Source organism: Saprolegnia diclina, assembly GCF_000281045.1.
Source record: "Saprolegnia diclina VS20 unplaced genomic scaffold supercont1.59, whole genome shotgun sequence".
In the NCBI taxonomy this organism is placed as follows: domain Eukaryota; phylum Oomycota; class Saprolegniomycetes; order Saprolegniales; family Saprolegniaceae; genus Saprolegnia; species Saprolegnia diclina.
The window spans coordinates 74,227-94,418 of record NW_008246126.1 but is presented as its reverse complement, the minus strand read 5'-3'; the positions used below and the strand labels follow the sequence as shown (position 1 = coordinate 94,418).

Below are 20,192 nucleotides of genomic sequence, written 5' to 3'. Positions count from 1 at the left end.
CCCCTTGGCTTTGACAAGCGCGACTATCCATTTGCCAAACTCACGCCCGGCCGGCTCCCAGACGGGACGCTCGTGCTGCGCATGCAGCTCCAGGACCAATTCGGAGGCGACAAGGACGTTCTTCTGCGCTTCAAGAAGACCCTAGCCCTTATGCAAGCGTACGTTTTTTCGCCCTAGTTCCACAAGTTTATGCTCACTGTCTTCCAGGCTCGATGGCGGCAACGGCACGCTCCTCCGCCTCATTGGCGGTTGCAACCTCGACTCGAACGACCCGATCGCGTACGTCGAGCACGGCACGGGCTTGCCCCTCAGCGAGTACCTCATGGTCAAGCAAGACGCGACGTGGTCCGAGAAGCTCTGGATCGCGTCGCAAGTCGCCAAGGCCATGGTGCACCTCCACGACCTCGGGTGTATGCACCGCGACGTCTCGTGGTCCAGCGTTTTTGTCGATGCGACTGGCGACGTCAAGGTCTTCGCTGGCCTCAAGATGCGCCAAGTCCAGCTGGACAAGTCTTATCTCACGAATGGTATCACAGAAGCTCGCTGGGGTGCCCCTGAGACTTTGGCAGAGACCGACGACAATGATGCCACGACGTACACGGACAAGATCGATATTTTCGGACTTGGCCTGGTTTTGATCTCGCTCGTCACCTGTGAGCTCCCGTTCACGCATGTGACCTCTCGTGGGCGGGCGGTTCCCATCGATGACAACCTTGTTGCTGTCCGGCTCTCGAAGCGCGAGACCGCGATCCCGATGCTGACGCAGCCGTTCGACGACCCGAACAAGTGTCCGTCGAAAGAGTACGAGGCGCTCGCATTTGCTTGCATCCGGTACGACCCGGAGCGCCGGCCCACGGCGCATGAAGTCGTCCGCCGGCTTGAGATGATCCGCCAAGCGTACAACGGCGGTCTTGGCTGTACGACGCCCAACGATATCAAGGTCGACGTCACAATCACGCTCGTCACGACGACCGTGGTGCCGACCTCAAAGGTTTCTGCGTCCAGTTACGACATGTGGTGCGAGCTCAAGATCGATGACTGCGACCGCGACCCGATCCAGCTCGAGCGTGTCACCGGCAGCGTCACGCATGCCGTCAACCAATATGCGACGCTGCGCGACATTGAGCCGCTTGCGCATACCGTCGAGGTCACTCTCAAGTCGACAGCGACGACGACGAGCACCATCGGGAAAATCTCGATCCCGCTCATGGAATTCCTCAAGCTGGCGATGAACGCGTCGGCTTTGACGACGGTGGGGCCAACGACGTATCCGATCTTCAAGGACGGTGACATCGTCGGCTTCTTGGACATTGCTGTGCAGTTTGGCGGTTGCCTCCGCGAGTACCTCGAGCACTTTGAGCGACGGGCGACCGAGTACTTGCGCAATGCTGAAGCTGGGCCGTCGACGCTCGATCTCTGCAAGAAGCGCGACTTGGCGGCGCAAGCACTCTCGTCATCCGTGGACATCGACAAGGCCATGCCACGCATGGACACGACACGCGTGACGACAAGAAGCAACGTGACCGACGCTGTCGCCTCTCTGCCGCTCGAGCGTCAAGTCGAAAAGACGCCGAATGGGCCGTCGGTGCAGGACGACATGGCGCCGCCGGTGACGCGTGTGACGCCGCATGCGACACCCGGTGGAGACGCGTCCACGGAGGAGGCGTCGGTGGCGGCGATCCAGCCTCAACGAGCGCTGACCGCTGACAAGCTGCCATCGCGCGCCGTTCATCCGTCACTTGGTCATTTGCCACCAAAGATGATGGAGATGAAGCTTGCCGTCACGTGCGAGTGGTGCAACGAAGAGAATGTGCCCACGGCCTCGCTCTGCGCGCACTGTGGTGAAGAGATGCCGCCGGTAGAAGAGCGACTCGAGCTGGTCCACGCGTCCTACGAAGGCACAGCCGCCAACAAGAAGCTCCTCGAAGACTACGCAGCGCTTGCGTCGCAAGTCGAGACGTTCGAGGTGGAGCTCGCTCTGTTGAGACGATGGACGGACGTTCGCGGCGATCTAATGGCCGACCGGGACTTCGAAGCTGCGCACCAGCAACTCGAAGCCAAATACCAAAAGCATTTCAACGCGCTGGGAGAAGAGAAGAAGAAGCTCCAGCAAGAGCGGGCGGACGTGCTCACACTCCAGTCGACGCCGTACATTGATGCCAAAGAAGTCGACTTCGTTGATGAACAGCCGCTCTGGCGCGGCGACCTCTTCATCTTGCACAAGGTCAGCCTCAAGAACCGGGTCAACAACGAGGTCGTCACGTTGGTGCGCAAGAGTCTCGACCCGTCCGCCGTCGAGGCACTTCGCTGGAATGGGGCGCTTGTAACGACGCTGGACAAGGTCAAGCGCTCGTTTGCCAATTTGCGCCGGTGTGTTTGTCTCAACCTCCTATAGCATCTAAGATATTATCGTCTAGGTTGAACGGCGGGCACGGCTCGCTGATCCAGATCCTCGGCGCGTCGGGGCTCAACGACATGAGTGAAAACCCCACGATCTACATGCCGTACATGCCGGGTGGCAGCCTCCGGAACCTTCTCGAGAAGACGCCCGCTGCGGCTGCCCTGCCGTGGACCACACGCCTCGTTATGGCCTTTACCATCGCCCGCGGCCTCTACGAGCTCCATGCGATCGATCATACGCACCGCGACATCAACTCGTTCCATGTGCTCGTGGACGATGAGCACCGTGTCGTGCTCACGGGCTTTAGCCAGTTGCGCCAACCGTCGCTCGGGACCATGACGGGCAACGTTGGCGACGTGCGCTGGGCCGCACCAGAGACAATGAACGCGGGGCGTGCCCGCTACTCGGAGAAGGCCGCCATCTTCTCGTTCGGGAAGGTCCTCGAGGAGCTCGCGACGCACGCGCTTCCGTACTCGTCTTTTCGCGTTGGCGACAAGGTCATCTCCGAGCACGCTCTCGAGCAGCGCCTCGCCAACGTCACGCTCGACGATCCGATCTTGCAGCACAACCTCGACCCCTCGACGCCGGCGTACTATGCGGCGATCGTTGAGAAGTGCCTTGTGCTCGAGCCTTCGTCGCGCCCGACGATCCTCACGGTTCTCAACTCGCTGCGCCGCGAGGTCGAAAAGTACCTCTTCCCACTGCAACCGCCGGTGACAGAGCCCATGCACGTCCAAGTTGAAGTGCAACAAGCCAAGGGCCTCCACGGGACAGATCCCCGCCCCATGGAGGTGCAGTGCAATGTGAGCCTCGGTGGAGATCAGTCGCACACTGGATTCGCCGCGGAGCGCGGCAGCAGCCCGACGTGGAACCATCGCATGGACTTCCGGCCGCAAGAGTTGGTGTTCATGACGCTCGAGGCGCGCGTCTACCAAAAGCTGGACGACGAGCTCGTCCAAATCGGTATTTGCTCCGTGCCTCTCCAGACGATGCTGCCACGTCAAGGCGATCCAACCGACAGCGACTGGGTGGTCGAGCTCGAAGCGCCGCTGTTCAAGGACGGTAACCACTGCGGCGAGCTCGTCCTCAAGGTGACGTTCGCGGGCGAGGGCCGACTCCGGTGGCGCGACCAGTACTTTGACCGCTTGGAGTATATCGACGACTCGATCAAGAACGAACGCGATCCGGTGCGCGCGGCCACAGCCCGGGTCATCCGCGGCATGTACGCCGTCGACGTTTGATTTCCTCTACTTGGCTAGACGCTCTTAACTAGCAATCTATAAAGGTCTAGGTTCCTGCGAAGGGGCTGGTACGGAGGCATTGAACTCCACTTGTGTTTACACTAGAGACTGAGTCAATACCGACATCCGTGTGGACGTGGCCGACGAGCTCTTCCAGCATCTGTGCCCTTGAGCGCGGCTGCGCGAGCCATTTTCCCATTCTTACCTTGGCCGCTTGGACTTGGCCGCTTTGTCCTTCCTGGTGCGCGGCATTGGTGGGGTCGTCTTCCTTGGCGTGCGTGGCGGCACAGGTTGGTTGCCGCTTTGGCCGCTGCATCTTCGGGTGGGCGCAGTGTGTCGAGTCATTTCGCTTCATCAAATCTCTCATTTTGGTGGTCTGCGTTGCACAATGCAAAATGGGGGTGACGTTGTGCTACCTTAGTAGTCGTGCGACCACCACCTCGATATATAGATCAAGGACGAGCTCCTGATCCTATCGTGTTGGCTAGGAGCTGCATAAACTCGTTGATAAAGCGGCGGCAATGAGCCGCGAAAAATGGAAATTTGATAGTCACCTCTCATTGGATAAAATGGAAGCGCAAATGTCTAGACTAGTTCTATCGTCTGTACTCGATCGAGTCGTCTTCGATACCGCTCTGCGGTCACGTAAGTGGTTTGCAGCTGCTGCCATTAGAGCATGTGTCGTCGTGCTGGATCCGTGGAGCTGTTGGCCATCGCATTTCTCGCTTGACGGTCGTAGTTGTTGTGGTCGTTGCAGTAACTCCGTGGGTCGAGCTGTGGAGTCATGTGCAACAAAGATGTTGTACTGCACGCTGTGGGTTGATGCAGAAGAGCGCCACGCAGGTCGTGCAGTCCCATCATAACAGCATTGTTCTCGGCCGGAAGCGCCGCAACACATTGAATCGCAAGGTCGAGCACCTGGTGCGCGCACGTGGCGACCGTCGACTTTGTCAAGAGCAACTGCAACGTTCGGATCTCAGTCGTCAGCTTGGTTCTTGCGTCGCTGCTCTCGACGGACGGCATCATTTGCATCCCACTGCTTGGGTACTGCATGGCGGGCAAGAGGGGTCGTCCACGGATAGCTTGCGGCGAAAGGTGCTGTACACTACAGTATCGAGTGGCGCCATGAGTGAGCAGTCATTATGACTTGTGTTATGATGGAAGATGTGTCATCGCTAATGTCATGTCTTCCATCACAATATCGATATCGAGTGAGGTATACCTTGGGAGCTGTGGTGTCGTACGTTGATCTTGGTTTGCCATGGTGTTGAGACGAGTTAGCGCCCTAATAGCCCTACTTTAGTACACATAACTTTGAGGATGAAAGAACGTACGAGAGAGGTGCAACCTTGGCCGCAAGGTGGTGCTTGTACCGGTATTCGCACTGCTTGGCACTAGGCAACGTCGAGATGAGCAAAGATTCGAGAAATTTCCGTCCGAACGTACGAGCGAAGCGGAATGGCTTCGGCCACTATCGCCCAGCGGCGCCATGTGACGTGTTTGGTTTTTTCGACGGCTTCCACGAGTGCTGCGTCCTCGGTGTTGCTCCATCGGCCTTCTTTACGCCCAGGTTTGGCGGAGTCTTCCCAGCGCTGTCGGCACTGCGCGTCGTTCCGGCCGGGTACCTGGGCCGCAATCGCCTACCACATTGATGTTACGACTCGCTCTTGCAACATTGGGAGCTGTACCTTCCACTTGCCGCGGCCAGTGCTGTCAGAGTACTTGGTAACGGCCACTTCAAGTGCTTCAATCTACGAGTGACGCGTGATACGATAGGTATCGGATGACCGCCGAACGTACCTGTGCTTTGGTCCATGCAGCGCGCGTGTTCTTTCTACGAGGCGAAGACGGGCTGGGCATTGCAACTCAAATTGGAAACTGAGCAAACTAGCGCTGCGTATGCGAAGTTAGTTTCTAAACGCGTGGTAGTCTCCGTTTGATTAATTGATTATTTTCAACAGATGAATGGAATGATACTTAGCAATCATTCGACGAAAAAGCGGTCGTGTCCGCTACCACGTGTGCTGGATGACGATCTCGCCCTCGTCCCGTCTTTTGAGAAGCGCCTCAGGAGCCTCAAAGATCTCAAGGAGCTCACCGCCATAGCCGTTCACGGCAGCAACAAGTTTCTCTGATACAAGGAAAGTATGGTGCCCTTAGCTTTACACGGTCGTTAAGAAGAGATTGCCTGCCTTGATGGCCGCCGCCCCAAACGTCGCGTCCATCTGAAAGCGGCACTGCCCGTCATAGCACACGGCGACCGCGAGTGGCATGAGACAGTGGGTTGACGTCCACCCAATGCACTCGGCATCCGAAGTGCAAGCCACCGACGCTTGTTCAAAGTCGCACCATCGGTTGGCTGCCGCCTGGAGCTGCACGACTTGGACATCTGCGACATTGGTGACGCACGATTCAAACTGCGGCAGCCCTGCCCACGCGTTCGGGAACCAGAGGTTCAGTGTCAGCGCCGACGGATCCGTCGTCATGGGAAGACGGCGAGTTTTGCCGACGAGTTGGCCGTCGCGGTACAAGTTCGCGCGCCCCTCACTCGCGTTCCACTGAATGAACACGTGATGGTACGCGGTGTCGGCTCGGAGGTAGGAAAAAACGACATCCGGGAACGCTGGCGGCGCACGTTCTTGGCCCAAGCTCGCGCGCCAGAGGTCCGCGTACGCTACGTATGACGCGTTGACGTCGACAACGACGTCGGTAAGGTTGCGCAACCACGCGTCCGAGCTCGTGCCAAACGCCGTGCACGGTTGCATCAGGAAGCTCGCAACTACACATCACCGATCAGGGTTGTATCAACTTGATACAAAGAATTATCAAGCGTACTGCCAGCGTTCCATCGCGCCGTTGTCGAGACACTCGCTCCCACCCGCTTTGTCGCACACAGTTCAACCCGGGGGTTGCAGGGAAAAAATGGCGGGGAACCCGGCAAGGCCCAGCCGCTGAATAGCGCCGTTGCCAGTCGTGGTACAACTAGTACATACATAGTAGATCAGACCCATCGTCTGAGTAGAGTGTACCAGATCCGTTGGCGGCAACGGTGACACCGATGGGACTTGCCCCTGTGTACGCATCGCCGTGGGCCAAGAGCACGAGCACCGACCGGTTCAGCGCTGCGTCAAACGCGCACTGCACGTTGTTGGCGTGGACACCGCCGTTGATCGTGGCGCCGCCAAACTGTGTTGTCGCGGGTGTCCACTGCGAGAGATCGCAATTCGCGAAATCATCTCGAAAGAGCGCCATGCGACTGCAGTCGAGCGTCGGGTCCGCCGACGGAAACCAAATCGCATTGGCACAGCAGTCGGCAACGGGCACAGTGACGACCAGTGCCGTGCTGGACAGGAGCCCGCGCACACACGTGATGGCCGTCACAACCACGGCCGCGCCCCCTGAAGGCTTGGCGACTGGAAACGGGCCGCTGTACAAGGTCCCAAGACTGGTGCAGTCGACGGCATTCGAGTTGACGGCGTATTTGACGACGCCCGTCATCGTCCCGGGCGTCACCGTCACGACGCTCGTGACCATGGCGGTCGTCGAGCACTCCGACGATAACGTCGGCGGCGCGGCACTCGCGACAACGGGACCAAGTACGGACATTGCGCTGTCATTGCACACGGTGGTAACGCAGCAGCTCACGGCGCGCACGAGCTGGCCGGGCTGCAGCGTCACAGACGTTGCATTGATTGCATCTACAGCCCATAAGATGCGGCACCTGCCGCAAACAACGTTAGCGTACTCGCAACGATCAACGGACACGACGGAAGCGCCGTCGTGTCGGTGGCGTCGGCGACGACGACGACGAGGCTCGCATCGATGCTTGTCGTTTGGATCGTGACGGGGAAGAGCGCCGACGCTGAAATACTTGTAGCGTTGACCCACGCAACTGTCGGTGGCGGCGGTTGCACGACAAACGCCGGTGGTCGGACAACTGTGCTACCGAGGAGCCCGCGCATGCATGCGACCGCTTGCAGGACACCGTTGCTCTTGAGAAGCATCGACGTCGTCGTCGCATTGTCTTTTAACTCGATCGCGTTCCCGAAGGTGCAACTGGGCACGTCGGATCCATTGCCAAACGTAAAGCGCAGCGTCATATTCGGTCGGGGCATCGTCACTTGCACCGTGTAGTAACCCGTCGCATCGGTGGCTTTTGTACTCACAAGTGTCGGCGGCAGCGCCTGCACGACGTACCGTGGGGACCGGTACCCGTAGCTCTGCTGGTTGGGGCGGACACACGCCACGGCGTGAATGACACTGGTCGTTGTCAGAACGACGGTCGTTGTCGACGACGGCAACGACAAAAAGTTGCAGACCGGAAACGCGTGCGAGCCGTCACCGATAGTCGTAAGAATGACATTGTCCGTCGCGTTGGCTTGCAGCTGCACCGATATCGCATCGACGCCAACTTGGGCCGGCGTTGTCGCCACCGGAGCCCGCACGCGCCCGCGTAAAATCACATCGTCGATCGCCCACTGATCGAAAAGATTGCGATACTGCCACTGGTACCGCGTGCCTACAGCCCAGCGATACTAAGACGACGGTACAGGACTGTAAATGCCCACGCACCGCGGATCGAGCCGACTCGGCCGCTTGTTTGATTGGCTTGGATCCAACGAAACGACGATGCGTTTGAGCTCGCGGTCGGCGGCAGCGACAAGAGCAGATTCTGCCGCGCCGACGTCGGCGTCGGGGGCACTGGAACGACGGTAACCACATGCCACGACGTGTCGTTGGCCGCAAAGTACTCGACGTTGAAAGGCGAGTTGGGACTTGTTTGCACACAGGACAAGGTGTTGTTGCCAACACTGTCGTACGTCTGATTGGGCAAAAATCCGTAGACGTACGTAAACGCGAGCTGCAAGTCAAACCCGAGCACGTCGATCGGTGACGTGGCAGCATACCGTGCAAAGAGATGCGTAAAATACAGTGCTTTCCCGCCCTAGCAAAAATGAAGACAAGTTGTCTTAAATCAAATGCGTCGTCTTGTCGTACCGGTGTGCATGTGTCGCTCACAAAACCTTGCGAGATATTGGCCCAAATCGACGTCGCGGTGTTGGGTACTGCGCCCCACGGCTGCGCGTCAAACGAGTCGTTCCAAATCGCATTGCCCGTCCACGTCGGTGCCGTCACGGACGCGACGAACGGCGGCGGCACCACCAGCACCACAGTGGTGTAGAGCACCGATGTCGTCGCCACGTCATAGAACGTCAGCGTGTAGTTGCCAGTAGTATTGCTAACGGCGTCGACGCGCAGGGCAAAGGTCTGAGTGGCAACAGTCGAACAGTTGACGATGCTCGGTGTCATGCGAAACGTGGCGTTGCCGTCGACGTTGGTGCTGACGTTGAGTGCCATCTGCACCGGAGCGTGTGCGAGTAGCGAGAGATTCGAGAGCGTCTCGCCCTGAAGCAGCGCGGCTGGAAGGTACGGAAAGGTCACGAGGCTGCTCGATGGCAGCATGGCCGCGCTTTCCACGCGGTACTGGGGCTGTCCAGTGACGCTTACGACTAGTAGTCAGTTGTGAGCGAACTAGTAATGTGAATTCTGAAGTATATATACCAGAATACTGGAGGAAGAAGCCAAGGGCGAGTACTAGGTGCCGCAGTCGCTGCGCCATGATCGCGGCTGCCAAAGGTCTCGCAGTTACACAACCGTTTGGAGAGTGCTCAAAGCGGCAGCGAGTCAAAATGGCGATGCGATTTGGGACTCCGTGTCAAAAAGGCGCAGCGGCAAATCCACTGGACGCAATACCTCGGGCTGTACGCTGAACAATAATGCTCAATACTGGTATTGCTCTCGAGTGCATTCTTGCCTTGCCGCTGCATCGGGCGCTCAGATTTCAAGGCCAAGCAACAATGTCATTGGCCCGTGCAGCGAACGCTCGATTAAAGCTGCCCAATGTGAACGCGAGGAAGGGAAGGTGGCCGCGTCCAGCAGCTATGTCACGTCTGTGGGCGACGAAGTACTTCGGAGTATCGGCACAAAATTGTATTTCCTACCAGTTCCAACCGTGGCACTTGATAACTTTTTTCTGTCGGCCAATCATATCGCACGCTTTTAGCACGTGGGAGGATACAGGCCCGGAAAACAAGTTGGCGCACGAGTCCCAGCGCAGCTGTGAGCTCCAGTGCCATCTTCCTCTTGCGGGCAAGAGTGGCATGTGTCGTTGGGAGTAATTCGATTGCCGTTCAAGTACCAAACCAATGTCCTTCATGAGAGTACTAGTTATTGCATCCCGCACAAGCTACGATGGCTATCACGGGCGTCCCAGATGAATGCGAGCGGAAGACTGTTTACTGACTGGGTGATAGAGAGCACGCCTGGTTCGGGTGGCAGAGATTGATATATTACAGCAATCTCTGCAAGCTGCGTCGTACACAGCAGCTGTAAATGACGGAGCATGGCAACAACCACATCCGCTTGCATAGGGTTGCCGAACGACGACTTCCCATGTGTTGCCTGCAACTGCTCCGTGCAGTTTGTACACTGTAATCTTTGCGTCGTTGAATCTGGCACGAGGGACGTTGCCTTTGCTCGTCGTTGCAGGCTTTCGACACGTCTTCAACTTGATAGCTAATAGTACTCTGTGCCTTCGGTCATCTAAGGACGACCCCAAGAACTTGGTCCATCATGTGCGCGCTCCTGGGGCATACAAGCCAGCCCGCAAGAGACGTCCGGCAGAGTGGTAGCGCCTGTATGTGAGCCGCACGAACCAGCCGCCGATGAAGCGCCTGTATATGAGAGTGGTCCTGGCGCCTGATGAAACGTTGCCCGACCACTGTGGCGCGAGTATCGTCCGGCCCGCGGTCGAGCCAATCAGTGCGATCGCATGAGATCAGAGCACGTAGGTTGGTGGCCTGGGATTATGCTTGCAGCAAGGCGCGCCACGAGGGTCGAGCAAGTAGCCTCCGCACCACATATATGCTTCATTCCTAGAGCTTTCATGACCACAACGCATTTTGCTTTCTAGCTCAAGCTCTACCATGCAGGCCATTGCCACGCTAGAAATCGCGATCGACGAGCTCATCGTGTAGCTGTCTTTATGTGCCGATATGCACGAGCGCTCACATGTGATGCTAGGATTTGGTTTGACGACTTCAACGACGACGGGCCCGCGCCACACGACGCAGTCTTGGACGTTGCTATCTACTGCATTGCGCTCCTTCCGGTGAACACTGCCGCCGTGCTCGTCGCGCTCGAAGCACTTCGGACGCAAGCGCCCGTCATGCTATGGACGCCCTTTACGATCGCTCTGCCCGACAACCCGTGTGTCCACACGGTGCTAGACTTTGCCATTACGTGCATCACGGCGCTGAATGCCGAGACCAATGCGCTTCTCATGCAAGTGCTTCAGCTCCGATATGCGCTGCCAGACCATGCATGCTGTGGTATCGTCAATGTCTAGATAGCTCCATGGCGGTGTATATGTATAAGGTGAAGCAATATGTGTCCTCTACGGCTTGATTGTACTGCGTGGGCTGTACGGTCGGAGCGCAGCTATGCTCGTGGCCACAGGAAAGGTCGCCGACACTACCGCTTGGCCACGCTCGGTGACGTGACCGCACGCACGGTGGCCATGGCCTAGTGGCCCACAGCGCCACTGCCGCGTACCGACGCCCAGCACTCGCGCCGGCCGCCAAAGCAGCGTTGCTATAGGCACGCACTAGCAGCCTTTGGCTCGTGCTGCGCTCGGACGCTGCCAGCAACTCGAATCTAATCTGGTGTCTTGTCCGGTCTCCGATTGGCCAAAATCTTTTTTCTTTTTCCCGTATCCGGATGCCAGGACCCATTCTCATTCCCAGGCCATGTCGAGCAAGTGGGTCAACGTCGACTTCTCGGCCGAGCACGCGCCGAGCCATGGCCCCTCGACGAGCGTCCGCTCGCAACATGGGCGCAGTAGCGAGGCCGAGTCCATTGCGATCGAGGTCGGCGAGCCCGTCAAGGTGGGCGAAGGTATGCAGGCGTACATCTCGTACAAGATCTCGACGACGACCGACCGGCGGCAGTTCCAGAAGGGCCAATTTAGCGTCGTCCGGCGCTTCTCGGACTTTGTGTGGCTGCATGCGTCGCTCTGCAGCCTCTTTCCCGGCGTGATCGTGCCACCGCTGCCCGAGAAGCTGCTCGTCGGCCGCTTCTCGCCCGAGTTTATCGAAGCCCGTCGCCGGGCGCTGCACCTCTTCTTGCGGCGCTGCGCCGTGCACCCCGAGATCCAGCACTCGGAGTACCTCACGGTCTTTCTTGAGGCGTCCGACGAGAGCCTCGCAGCGTTCAAGCACGACGTCCTCGCCAAGAGCAAGGGCAAGTCGTCGGGCGGCGGCGGGCTCTTCCAGTGGTTTGACGACACGATCGTCGCGACCATCTCGAGCACGCTGGGTGCACAGAGCATTGCGGTCGAGAAGCTCAAGACGACCACGGACATCCAAGTGGAGGACATGGTCGCCTACATGGACGCGCTCGAGCCCATCATCCAGAGCCTCGCCAAGCACGCGCACGGCCTTACGAAGCGCGCCCGCGAGATCGCCGACGGCCTCTTTGAGTTTGGCGTAGCGCTAACGCTTCTGGGCCAAGCCGAAGAGAATGAGTCGCTCCAGACGGCGCTCTGCCACGTTGGCACGTGCTCGGACAAGCTCTCGGTGCTGGCCGCCGAACACGTACGCGCATCTTCGTGTCATATCTTCGCATGTTCAAGCTGGTGTGCTAGGCGGAGAAGGAGGTGCTGCTCTTTGAAGAGCCGATCCTCGACTACATTCGACTCGTGCAAGCCGTCAAGGCCGCGCTTATCAAGCGCAACGAGGTTCGCAGCCAGTACCACGGCGCGGTGTTGGACCTCGAGGCCAAGCAAACAGCGCTCCAGAAGGCCCAAGCAAAAGGCGGCGACAAGGTCGACGTAGCAGCCAACGACGTGACCGAGGTATCAACTTGATACATTCTTGATACTTGCATTTCCATCGACATGGTGCTAGGCCAAGCAGCGCGTGGACGCGGCCAAGCTCGAACACGACGTTGTCACCGAGCGTGTTCTGCGCGAGGTACCTCTTGTCTCTACATTTACAATTGCCAACTATACCGTTTGGTGCTAGGTCGAGCGCTTCAAGCAAGAAAAGCTCAGTGATTTCAAGCGCATCGTGCTCGACTACATCCAGCTGCAGATCGCCTACAACCGCAAGGTCGAAGACGAGTGGAGCGCGGTGATTCCCAAGCTGCAGATGATCCAGATCGAGTCGCCCGGCAAGCCGTCGTCCGGTGCATCCATGCCGCCGCCACCGCCGCCCGTCGCGTTCCAAGCACCGCCGTCGACGACCGACGTCGCCTTGTAAGACGCCAAGACATCTCAAAAATATGCAATCACATACGACTCAGTATGCAAACAATGTGGTATATATGACATTTTTCGTGCTGACTTATACCCCGTGCCACGACCGACGTGGTGCCCACGGCCGCGGCAGTCCCAGCAAATGGCGATCTTCGTCGTCATCGTCGTCGATGAAATGAAAGGGATGGCGCAGTGGCGCAGGTGCTTCGGGGCAGGGCGGCGGGAGGTAGTATGGGAACCGAGGCACCCGCAGCGATGGCCGGGCGTCGTCGCTCTGCCAAATGTCATTCGGTCGACCAAAAAAGTCGGTGAGATGCATCGAGCGCATGCGGGCGAGCACTCTACCCGATGGGTATTAGGATGAGAAAGATCGATGCCATATGCATCTACCTCGAGCGTCGAATGTAGACGGCCTTGGCATCGTCGCCTTCATGCCAAACCTGAAAATCTAGGTCAGCGTCGTCCATGAGAACAATCCTGCGAATATTGTGGAAGATAATGTCTACCATGTAGGAGAAGCGCCGCCCAAACACCCGGCTTGGCCGTGCTTTTGTGCATGACCTAGACACGAAATAGTATGAAATGCACGCATGGTGCACGGGCGTACGCGACACGTGGCAGCGGCGCGGGCCGCGTCGGGCGCAGCCAAGAAGCCGACGATGCCATCGATGAGGTGCTCGGGCAAGCTGCCCAGCAGCGCTTGGGCGGTCGATGCATGGCGCTGCAAGATGGATTTTTCGACGCGCCAGCGCACGTACTCGGCGTACTGCGCGTACAACGCAGAGCGTGTCGGGATGTACGACGCCAGCGCAAAGTCGACGCGCCACGTCTCGCCACCGCAGAGCACGTGAAGAAGATACCGTTCGCCGAGCAAGAGGCCGCGCAAGACGAGCGGCGACGCGCTGTCGTCGTCGACGTGGGCAAAGGCCTCGAGAGGGAACATGCCGTGGGCCGTGTCCTCGATCAGCGGCTCGGCGCAGGCGTAGCCGTGGGCGCAGAGCGCATCGCGAATCCAGCGGCGGAGCAGGCTGGCCATGCCACGTCGGGGCAAGAAGGAATTGATGGAAATGGAACGGTTTCGTCCGGATACGCGGGATCGCATTCAAATGGGTTCGAGCAATTTACTTGGTGTTTGTATACCCTTGAGTATTAAATAATATATGGCGAGCGTTCGACCGCAAATAGTGTGCAGGATTCGCTCACTACGACACCAACTGCTGACGCCCGCTCGAGCGAGGAAGCTGAGCGACGCGCTAGTTTATCAGCGGCATACGCATTCCATCACTTTGAATGACATGTTGTGCATTGAGCTACATTGGAACTGCGGAGCTAGCGTCAGGAACGCGTGCTATCGCCAACGTGCACTAATTTGTCTGTGCAAGCACAGCTAGCATAAATATCGTCGTATCGGCACGAGCTTAGCGCTCGAACTCCTAAAACAACCTAGAGCAGCAGTCAATGAACCTTGGCACTGAGCCATGTAGCGCTACAGTAACTTCTGCACCAAGAACCGTGACGTCAGGTGTTGGTAAGGGCACTCCATCATGCATCCACCTCTCTGCTCGTGTCTCTGCAGCGCCATGATGCACTGGTAGCATCGTGCAGCCGCAGCGCCCGCGCAGTTGGCTCCATACCATAGCTCACCGGCGTGTCAAGCCATGTCCACGTAGTGTCTCGTCGTCGAGCTTGTGGGCTGTGGGCTCGTCATGGCGCGCCACGAGCGATGATGACGCAATCGTACACTATTCCCGATGTCATCCGGATACGGTGCCACCAACCTGTCCACGTAGCCACAAACCAAAAAGATGGCCAGCAGCATCGAAGCGACCGTGGTCGTCCCCGCGTACAAGGAGTGCGCCAACCTCGAGGAGCTCGTGACGCGCGTCTTCGCAGCGCTCGGCGAGGCCCGCGCCAAGACCACCGAGATCATTGTCGTCGACGACAACTCGGCCGACGGCTCGGAAGAGGTCATCACCAAGCTCGCGGCCAAGGGCGTCAACGTCCGCATCATCGTGCGCACGAACGAGCGTGGCCTTAGCAGCGCCGTGCTGCGCGGCTTCAAGGAGGCGAAGGGCAAGCTCCTCTTGTGCATGGACGCGGATCTGCAGCACCCGCCGGAGAACGTCCCGGCGCTCATCGACGCCATTGACCCGGCCATTGGCAACGCCGAGTTTGTCATTGGCACGCGCTACGGCGGCGCCGGCTTCTCGGTCGATAAGGACTGGCCGCTGCACCGCCAGCTTGCCTCGAGCGGCGCGCGCATGCTGGCGCGCCCGCTGAGCGCGCTCTCGGACCCGATGACGGGCTTTTTTGGCCTCCCGGCCGACGTGCTTGGTCGCCCGCGCCCCGGCGAGATCAGCCCGATTGGCTTCAAGATTGCGCTCGAGCTCTTTGTCAAGTGCCGCGTGAAGCGCCATGCCGAAGTGCCAATCCACTTTGGCGTCCGCGTGCACGGCGAGAGCAAGCTCACGGGCAAGGTCATCTTCCAGTACCTGCGCCACCTCTACGACCTCTACGACTTTGCCTACCCGTCGCTGCCGTGGATCGTCTTCCTCGTCCTCCTCACATTTGTGCTCCTCGTGTTTGTTTAAACACGGCTCTACTAGGAGTACGTTTATAGTTTACTCCATAGTCCTCTTATACAACCTCTTATGCGACAAATCGCACATATACTTCCATCTCTTTGTCACTATTGCACCAAATCGGCAACAGGATAGCAATAGGATAGCAATGGGATAGCAATGGGATAGCTCGAGGATCGAAAAAGGAGTGCAAAGCGAGGACAATTTTCTGCAATAGGATAGATAAGCAGCCTTGGGATCAACCAAGAAAGCTGTATCCAGAGTGTATTGGGCTGTCGTCTAAGTATACTAGTGTAGTGGGGCAGCTATGGCCCTTGGCTGTGCTTACTTTGGATCACGCCTGGGATCATCAAACGCTGCACAAGCGATGATATGCGCTGGCCAAATTGTTGATCAAGCTTCGACTAGAGCGTCTACTAACAAAGTGTAGTGCATGCGACCAACCGGCTTCTCACACGGCGATGGGTGGTATGCACTGGCGACGCGAGAATACGCAGCTACATCACAGTCCATGCAGCTGCATCACAGTCGTGAAGTCTACTAGTATAGTTGCTACGACTTGCGGAAGAGGACAAGCATGGGTTCGAGCGCCAGCCACGCACAGCTACGGGTCGGCCCCCGCCCTGGCGGTTGATGGAATGTTGCCCGAGACAAGCTCAACCTCGGGCTTGATACTACAGTGCGGGCAACATCTATAGCCTCAGGCAAAATTTCAGGAACCAATAAGATTCGTTTAACGCACGACGTGTCAAATCGAAGCCTGTGATTGGGTGATTCAATCGTGGGGTCAACGAGGCAAAACGGAGCTGCCGTCACTTTGAAGTCGTCAACAAAGTGAAAAATCGACAGGTACGCCGACGAAACTATATAGCCTCACTTCACCGCGGGGACTTCTGTGGGCGCGTACACGCGTTGCTGCGAGTATCTCGGTTACGATGGCCTCGCTGAATGCTTCTTTGATGTATATCTTACGTTCCGCGCTCCTCTAGCAATCGTAACCATGCCACGAGGGACGGTTTTGACGCCCAGCGAACGCGAGCGCATTTTGGCATTCAAAGAGTGCGGTTTGTCCAACAGAGCGATCGCCAAGAAGCTCAAGCGCTCACCCAAGGTTGTCAACAACTTTGTGAAGAACCCGAAGGCCTACAACACGGCGAAACGGCCGGGTCGCAAGCCAAAGCTTAGCCCGCGGGACCTTCGGCGCCTCATCACGGCGGCTTCCAAGGGCATTTTCACTGCCCGACAGCTACGTTTCGACCAGCAAGTGCCGCTGGGAGTTCGTCGCATCCAGCAGATACTCTCCAGTGTCCAGCATTTGCGCTGGGAGATGCGCCAGAAGATGCCATGGATGACCAAGGACCACATGATTCGACGCGAGATGTTTGCCGCAAAGCATCTCGAATCAAGCTTCGACTGGTCCTCGGTCATCTTCAGCGACGAGAAGAAGTTCAATTTGGACGGTCCCGACGGCATCCAGTACTACTGGCGTGACCTCCGCAAGGAGCCTCAGTACTTTCAGAAGCGCCAGTCCGGTGGCGGCTCGGTCATGGTCTGGGGCGCGTATGCGGCGGACGGAACGAAAGTGCTAGCGTTCCTAGACGGCAAGCAGGACTCGATCAAGTACTGCATGACGCTGCGGCAGCACTTGCTGCCAATTTACTGCCGCTCCCACCAGACGTTCCAACAAGACAACGCCTCGATCCACTCCTCGAAGGCCACCACGGCCTTCCTGCGCATGGAGAAGGTCAAGGTAATGACTTGGCCTGCTCGCTCGCCCGATTTGAACCCGATCGAGAACGTCTGGGGCTTCCTGGTTCGCAAAATCTACGCGAACGGACGATGCTACCCGTCTGTCGCTTCCCTGCGTACTGCGATCGAAAAGGCATGGTCCAAGCTGACCAACAAGTACCTCAAGGCCTTGAGTGACTCCATGAACAAGCGCTGCGTCGAGGTTCTCAAGAAACGGGGCCGTGCGATCGACTACTAGAAAGTGAGGCTATGTATCTTCGCGGCCAAAAATGATATATCATGGACATCACCCACTTGACCATTAGTAATGATTTCGAAATTTTACATGCGACATCACACAATATTGAACAACATGTTCACAAAATTTTATCGGATAATAATGTCTGTAACATGCCGTACACGGTGGGGCTATAAATGTTGCCCGCACTGTAGTACTGGTTACACCACCGCCCCACGACGGTGGTCTGCATACGGCGGCCAATGACATCGTCTCGCGCTTTGGCGAGGAGAAGACGAGTGCAACACCTGCGGTCGTTCTTGCAGCCCCATGGTTGCCCTCGTGCTGCTTCCTGCGGCGACAAGGCTCGGGCGGCGCCGCTAGTAGTATGAGGGAAGCGTCGCGCTATGCAAACTAGTATGGGCTTTGTACTGCTACAAATGTAGTGGCGCCGTAGCTTCAAGAGCACTGTCGAGGTAGCCGGGTTGCTCGTTCGCCATCGGCGGAGACGCTGAAACGACGCAAGGAGTCGTAGTTCTGTGTACCTTGCTTGACCGAGCACTTGGTGTTTGTATGACCGGACCGCGCACAATGCCAACGGTCGCCCGTCGACCGCCGAGCTCGCTCGGCATTTCTGAAGTAGTATCATGGCCGACTTGCCCCGAGTGATGGCGCTGCCGCCGCCGCGCTTCGGTCCCGCCGAGATCAGTGTGCTGCGCAAGTTGCAGGGCGTTTTCAAGATCGTCCCGCTACAACACTTGGTGAGCAAGTACTCGACAGATCCCAATGCGCCGACAAGTGCGCCGCCGCCGGCCGTCGCGGCTGGGCTCCAAAGCGCCGAGCTCTCGGCCGAAGATGAAGCGGCGATGTTTCGCATCTTCGGCGTGGACTACGCACGAGCCAAGCAAAAGTAAGCAGCGACACTCTCGAGCCACGACAGGCTCATGCTTCTCGTAGCGTGGTCGACATTCGCAAAGCCATCAAAGCTCTCGACAATCAAACGCAGTGCGTTGCATGGCGCTTGACCGGGTAAACTCATTTGGCGTGACAGGGCCGAGACGCAAGCCAAGATCTGCGGCGAGGCGACGGCAGCGCGCGCTCCGGAGGCCGCCACGCCACGACGCGGCGCCTCGTATGTCTTCATGTCGGAATACTCGTGCGTAAATGTAAGCATGTATTGGTCGCATAGGGAGAAGCCAGCTGCGGCGCAGCGCAGCCTCGATGCCACGAAGACGGGATGCTCGCCCCCGGTCAAGATCAAGTCGCGTTCGTCTCGTCAAGCGGCCGCGAGCGCGACGGAGCAGCAAGAACGCGACGTCAAGCTGGCTGCTTCGATGAAGGACGCATTTCGGGACGTCATGACCGAATTCGGCATCAACGCCCAAATCATCGCCCAGCTCCAGAGCTTGCAAGCGGCGCAGAAGGGCACGGACGAGAAGGTTGCGCGGTATGCCGCACGCATGGATGGCCATCACAAGGAGATCCAAGCCAGCCTCCAAGGCCTGAAAGAGTTGACGCTCAAGAATGGCCAGGGCATCGAAGGCCTCATGGAGCAAGAGCTGCGCCAGCATTTTGCTACGTCGACGACGGTGCTAGCGGTACGTGAACCTCTTTTATGGTTGATGATGCTCATGGCGCATGGATTCGTAGGCGCAAGACGCCATCGTTCCCCGGGCGATCGTCCTCACGGACAAGATTTTGTCTCCGGGCTCCAAGAAGCCGGCGCCGCTGCCGGAAGGCTACAAGGGCCCTTTCTACGCCTATTTTATCGACGAGTTGACGAATCGCCCGGCGTTGGATGGCGAGCCGATCAAGATCGAAGCAGAGTCGCTCACGCGCGACATCATTCGCGGTGCGATCGCGTTCGCCGAGCGCGGGCTCGAGTGGGGCGGCGCAGCGAACAACGCGCTGCTCATGACCTCGTTCGTGTCGCCCGACGCCGCTGCTGTCGTTGAGGCCGCGCTCGAGACGACCAAGTTTGCCGTTGATCAGTTCAAGTCCGTCGTGTCGGGGCCCACGCGGGAAGACGCCGAGTCGGGCAGTGCCGCCTTCCGCGACTACGTCCTCCAGGTGGACCCGAAGAAGGTGTTTGGCGGCTTGAAGCGCCACGCTCTCGTCGAAGGCCCCGTCGTGTGGTGCCTCGACACGTCGATGGAAGCGTACCGCAAGATGCTTCACGCCAAGCTCAAGAACCGCGAGGTCCTCTTTGGCAACAACGACGACATGGTTATCGACGTTGCCAGCGACGACGACGACGACAACGACAACAACGACAACAACGACGACAAAGACGACGCCGCCGATGTCTCGATGGACGACGGCAACAATGTCGATGTCTCGATGGACGCCGGCAACATCGCCGATGTCTCGATGGACGACGACGGCAACAATGTCGACGTTTCGATCGACAAGGGGTACCTTGGCGACGAGGACTCCAACAACAGCATCGACGCGTGAAGTCGACAAGACGACGACGACCATCAAGATGTGTCATCGTATGATTGCATCGTTTATCGAATTTATCTTTATCTAATCGAATCTTATCTATTATCTAATCGTATCTTACCTTGTTGCGTCCAATAATTGCGAGCGTAGCGATGACAATAGTGTTGCGAATGGTAATACGAACCGTTGGAGCCGACTTCGAGGACCCTCAACAAACGGCCTTGTAGCGGTGGCAGCGTTG

At 58.0% G+C, this 20,192-nt stretch overlaps 8 protein-coding genes across 8 annotated transcripts; 5 read left to right on the top strand and 3 right to left on the bottom strand.

Moving 5' to 3' along the window:
- SDRG_13374 (TKL protein kinase) lies at positions 1-3,737 on the top strand. The gene is made up of 3 exons (XM_008619457.1): positions 1-158; positions 208-2,370; positions 2,418-3,737. The coding sequence occupies exons 1-3, from the start codon at positions 82-84 to the stop codon at positions 3,640-3,642; spliced, it is 3,465 nt and encodes a 1,154-aa protein (XP_008617679.1). The 5' UTR covers positions 1-81; the 3' UTR covers positions 3,643-3,737.
- Positions 3,738-4,200: 463 nt separating this feature from the next.
- On the bottom strand, positions 4,201-5,561 carry SDRG_13373 (hypothetical protein). Its single transcript, XM_008619456.1, has 6 exons — positions 5,443-5,561; positions 5,331-5,393; positions 5,089-5,282; positions 4,977-5,036; positions 4,790-4,927; positions 4,201-4,747 (listed from the first exon to the last, which is right to left on the bottom strand). Exons 1-5 carry the CDS (start codon positions 5,500-5,502, stop codon positions 4,795-4,797), a joined length of 510 nt encoding a protein of 169 aa, XP_008617678.1. The 5' UTR covers positions 5,503-5,561; the 3' UTR covers positions 4,201-4,747; positions 4,790-4,794.
- A 209-nt stretch (positions 5,562-5,770) lies between these two features.
- On the bottom strand, positions 5,771-9,625 carry SDRG_13372 (hypothetical protein). The gene is made up of 7 exons (XM_008619455.1): positions 9,205-9,625; positions 8,641-9,152; positions 8,215-8,587; positions 7,388-8,161; positions 6,672-7,340; positions 6,478-6,624; positions 5,771-6,421 (listed from the first exon to the last, which is right to left on the bottom strand). Exons 1-7 carry the CDS (start codon positions 9,260-9,262, stop codon positions 5,805-5,807), a joined length of 3,150 nt encoding a protein of 1,049 aa, XP_008617677.1. The 5' UTR covers positions 9,263-9,625; the 3' UTR covers positions 5,771-5,804.
- Positions 9,626-10,628: 1,003 nt separating this feature from the next.
- Positions 10,629-11,086, top strand: SDRG_13371 (hypothetical protein; the record flags this gene model as incomplete). The annotated part of the gene is made up of 2 exons (XM_008619454.1): positions 10,629-10,675; positions 10,726-11,086. 2 exons carry the CDS (start codon positions 10,629-10,631, stop codon positions 11,048-11,050), a joined length of 372 nt encoding a protein of 123 aa, XP_008617676.1. The 3' UTR covers positions 11,051-11,086.
- Positions 11,087-11,447: 361 nt separating this feature from the next.
- On the top strand, positions 11,448-13,042 carry SDRG_13370 (hypothetical protein). The gene is made up of 4 exons (XM_008619453.1): positions 11,448-12,296; positions 12,347-12,556; positions 12,609-12,674; positions 12,726-13,042. The coding sequence occupies exons 1-4, from the start codon at positions 11,451-11,453 to the stop codon at positions 12,960-12,962; spliced, it is 1,359 nt and encodes a 452-aa protein (XP_008617675.1). The 5' UTR covers positions 11,448-11,450; the 3' UTR covers positions 12,963-13,042.
- SDRG_13369 (hypothetical protein) lies at positions 13,002-14,013 on the bottom strand. Its single transcript, XM_008619452.1, has 4 exons — positions 13,566-14,013; positions 13,465-13,519; positions 13,349-13,406; positions 13,002-13,299 (listed from the first exon to the last, which is right to left on the bottom strand). Exons 1-4 carry the CDS (start codon positions 13,992-13,994, stop codon positions 13,047-13,049), a joined length of 795 nt encoding a protein of 264 aa, XP_008617674.1. The 5' UTR covers positions 13,995-14,013; the 3' UTR covers positions 13,002-13,046.
- A 737-nt stretch (positions 14,014-14,750) lies between these two features.
- On the top strand, positions 14,751-15,636 carry SDRG_13368 (dolichol-phosphate mannosyltransferase). Its single transcript, XM_008619451.1, has one exon. It carries the CDS (start codon positions 14,764-14,766, stop codon positions 15,547-15,549), a length of 786 nt encoding a protein of 261 aa, XP_008617673.1. The 5' UTR covers positions 14,751-14,763; the 3' UTR covers positions 15,550-15,636.
- A 2,517-nt stretch (positions 15,637-18,153) lies between these two features.
- On the top strand, positions 18,154-20,061 carry SDRG_13367 (hypothetical protein; the record flags this gene model as incomplete). Its single annotated transcript, XM_008619450.1, has 5 exons — positions 18,154-18,416; positions 18,464-18,511; positions 18,558-18,638; positions 18,696-19,104; positions 19,157-20,061. The coding sequence occupies 5 exons, from the start codon at positions 18,154-18,156 to the stop codon at positions 19,961-19,963; spliced, it is 1,608 nt and encodes a 535-aa protein (XP_008617672.1). The 3' UTR covers positions 19,964-20,061.
- Positions 20,062-20,192: the final 131 nt, after the last annotated feature.

What these genes read in the sequence shown, in the direction of transcription:
- SDRG_13374 (XM_008619457.1), top strand. Translation starts at nt 82, where the DNA reads ATGCAGCTCCAGGACCAATTCGGAGGCGACAAGGACGTTCTTCTGCGC. An exon ending in ACCCTAGCCCTTATGCAAGC is followed by an intron (nt 159 to 207) that starts GTACGTTTTTTC and finishes ACTGTCTTCCAG; the next exon opens with GCTCGATGGCGGCAACGGCA. An exon ending in TCGTTTGCCAATTTGCGCCG is followed by an intron (nt 2,371 to 2,417) that starts GTGTGTTTGTCT and finishes ATTATCGTCTAG; the next exon opens with GTTGAACGGCGGGCACGGCT.
- SDRG_13373 (XM_008619456.1), bottom strand. Translation starts at nt 5,502, where the DNA reads ATGCCCAGCCCGTCTTCGCCTCGTAGAAAGAACACGCGCGCTGCATGG. An exon ending in CTGGCCGCGGCAAGTGGAAG is followed by an intron (nt 5,283 to 5,330) that starts GTACAGCTCCCA and finishes TCAATGTGGTAG; the next exon opens with GCGATTGCGGCCCAGGTACC. An exon ending in GCCAAGGTTGCACCTCTCTC is followed by an intron (nt 4,928 to 4,976) that starts GTACGTTCTTTC and finishes TAGGGCTATTAG; the next exon opens with GGCGCTAACTCGTCTCAACA.
- SDRG_13372 (XM_008619455.1), bottom strand. Translation starts at nt 9,262, where the DNA reads ATGGCGCAGCGACTGCGGCACCTAGTACTCGCCCTTGGCTTCTTCCTC. An exon ending in CCGAGTCGGCTCGATCCGCG is followed by an intron (nt 8,162 to 8,214) that starts GTGCGTGGGCAT and finishes GCTGGGCTGTAG; the next exon opens with GCACGCGGTACCAGTGGCAG. An exon ending in CGTTGCCGCCAACGGATCTG is followed by an intron (nt 6,625 to 6,671) that starts GTACACTCTACT and finishes TGTATGTACTAG; the next exon opens with TTGTACCACGACTGGCAACG.
- SDRG_13370 (XM_008619453.1), top strand. Translation starts at nt 11,451, where the DNA reads ATGTCGAGCAAGTGGGTCAACGTCGACTTCTCGGCCGAGCACGCGCCG. An exon ending in CGGTGCTGGCCGCCGAACAC is followed by an intron (nt 12,297 to 12,346) that starts GTACGCGCATCT and finishes CTGGTGTGCTAG; the next exon opens with GCGGAGAAGGAGGTGCTGCT. An exon ending in CCGAGCGTGTTCTGCGCGAG is followed by an intron (nt 12,675 to 12,725) that starts GTACCTCTTGTC and finishes GTTTGGTGCTAG; the next exon opens with GTCGAGCGCTTCAAGCAAGA.
- SDRG_13369 (XM_008619452.1), bottom strand. Translation starts at nt 13,994, where the DNA reads ATGGCCAGCCTGCTCCGCCGCTGGATTCGCGATGCGCTCTGCGCCCAC. An exon ending in GGCGGCGCTTCTCCTACATG is followed by an intron (nt 13,407 to 13,464) that starts GTAGACATTATC and finishes ACGCTGACCTAG; the next exon opens with ATTTTCAGGTTTGGCATGAA. An exon ending in GTCTACATTCGACGCTCGAG is followed by an intron (nt 13,300 to 13,348) that starts GTAGATGCATAT and finishes CCCATCGGGTAG; the next exon opens with AGTGCTCGCCCGCATGCGCT.
- SDRG_13368 (XM_008619451.1), top strand. Translation starts at nt 14,764, where the DNA reads ATGGCCAGCAGCATCGAAGCGACCGTGGTCGTCCCCGCGTACAAGGAG.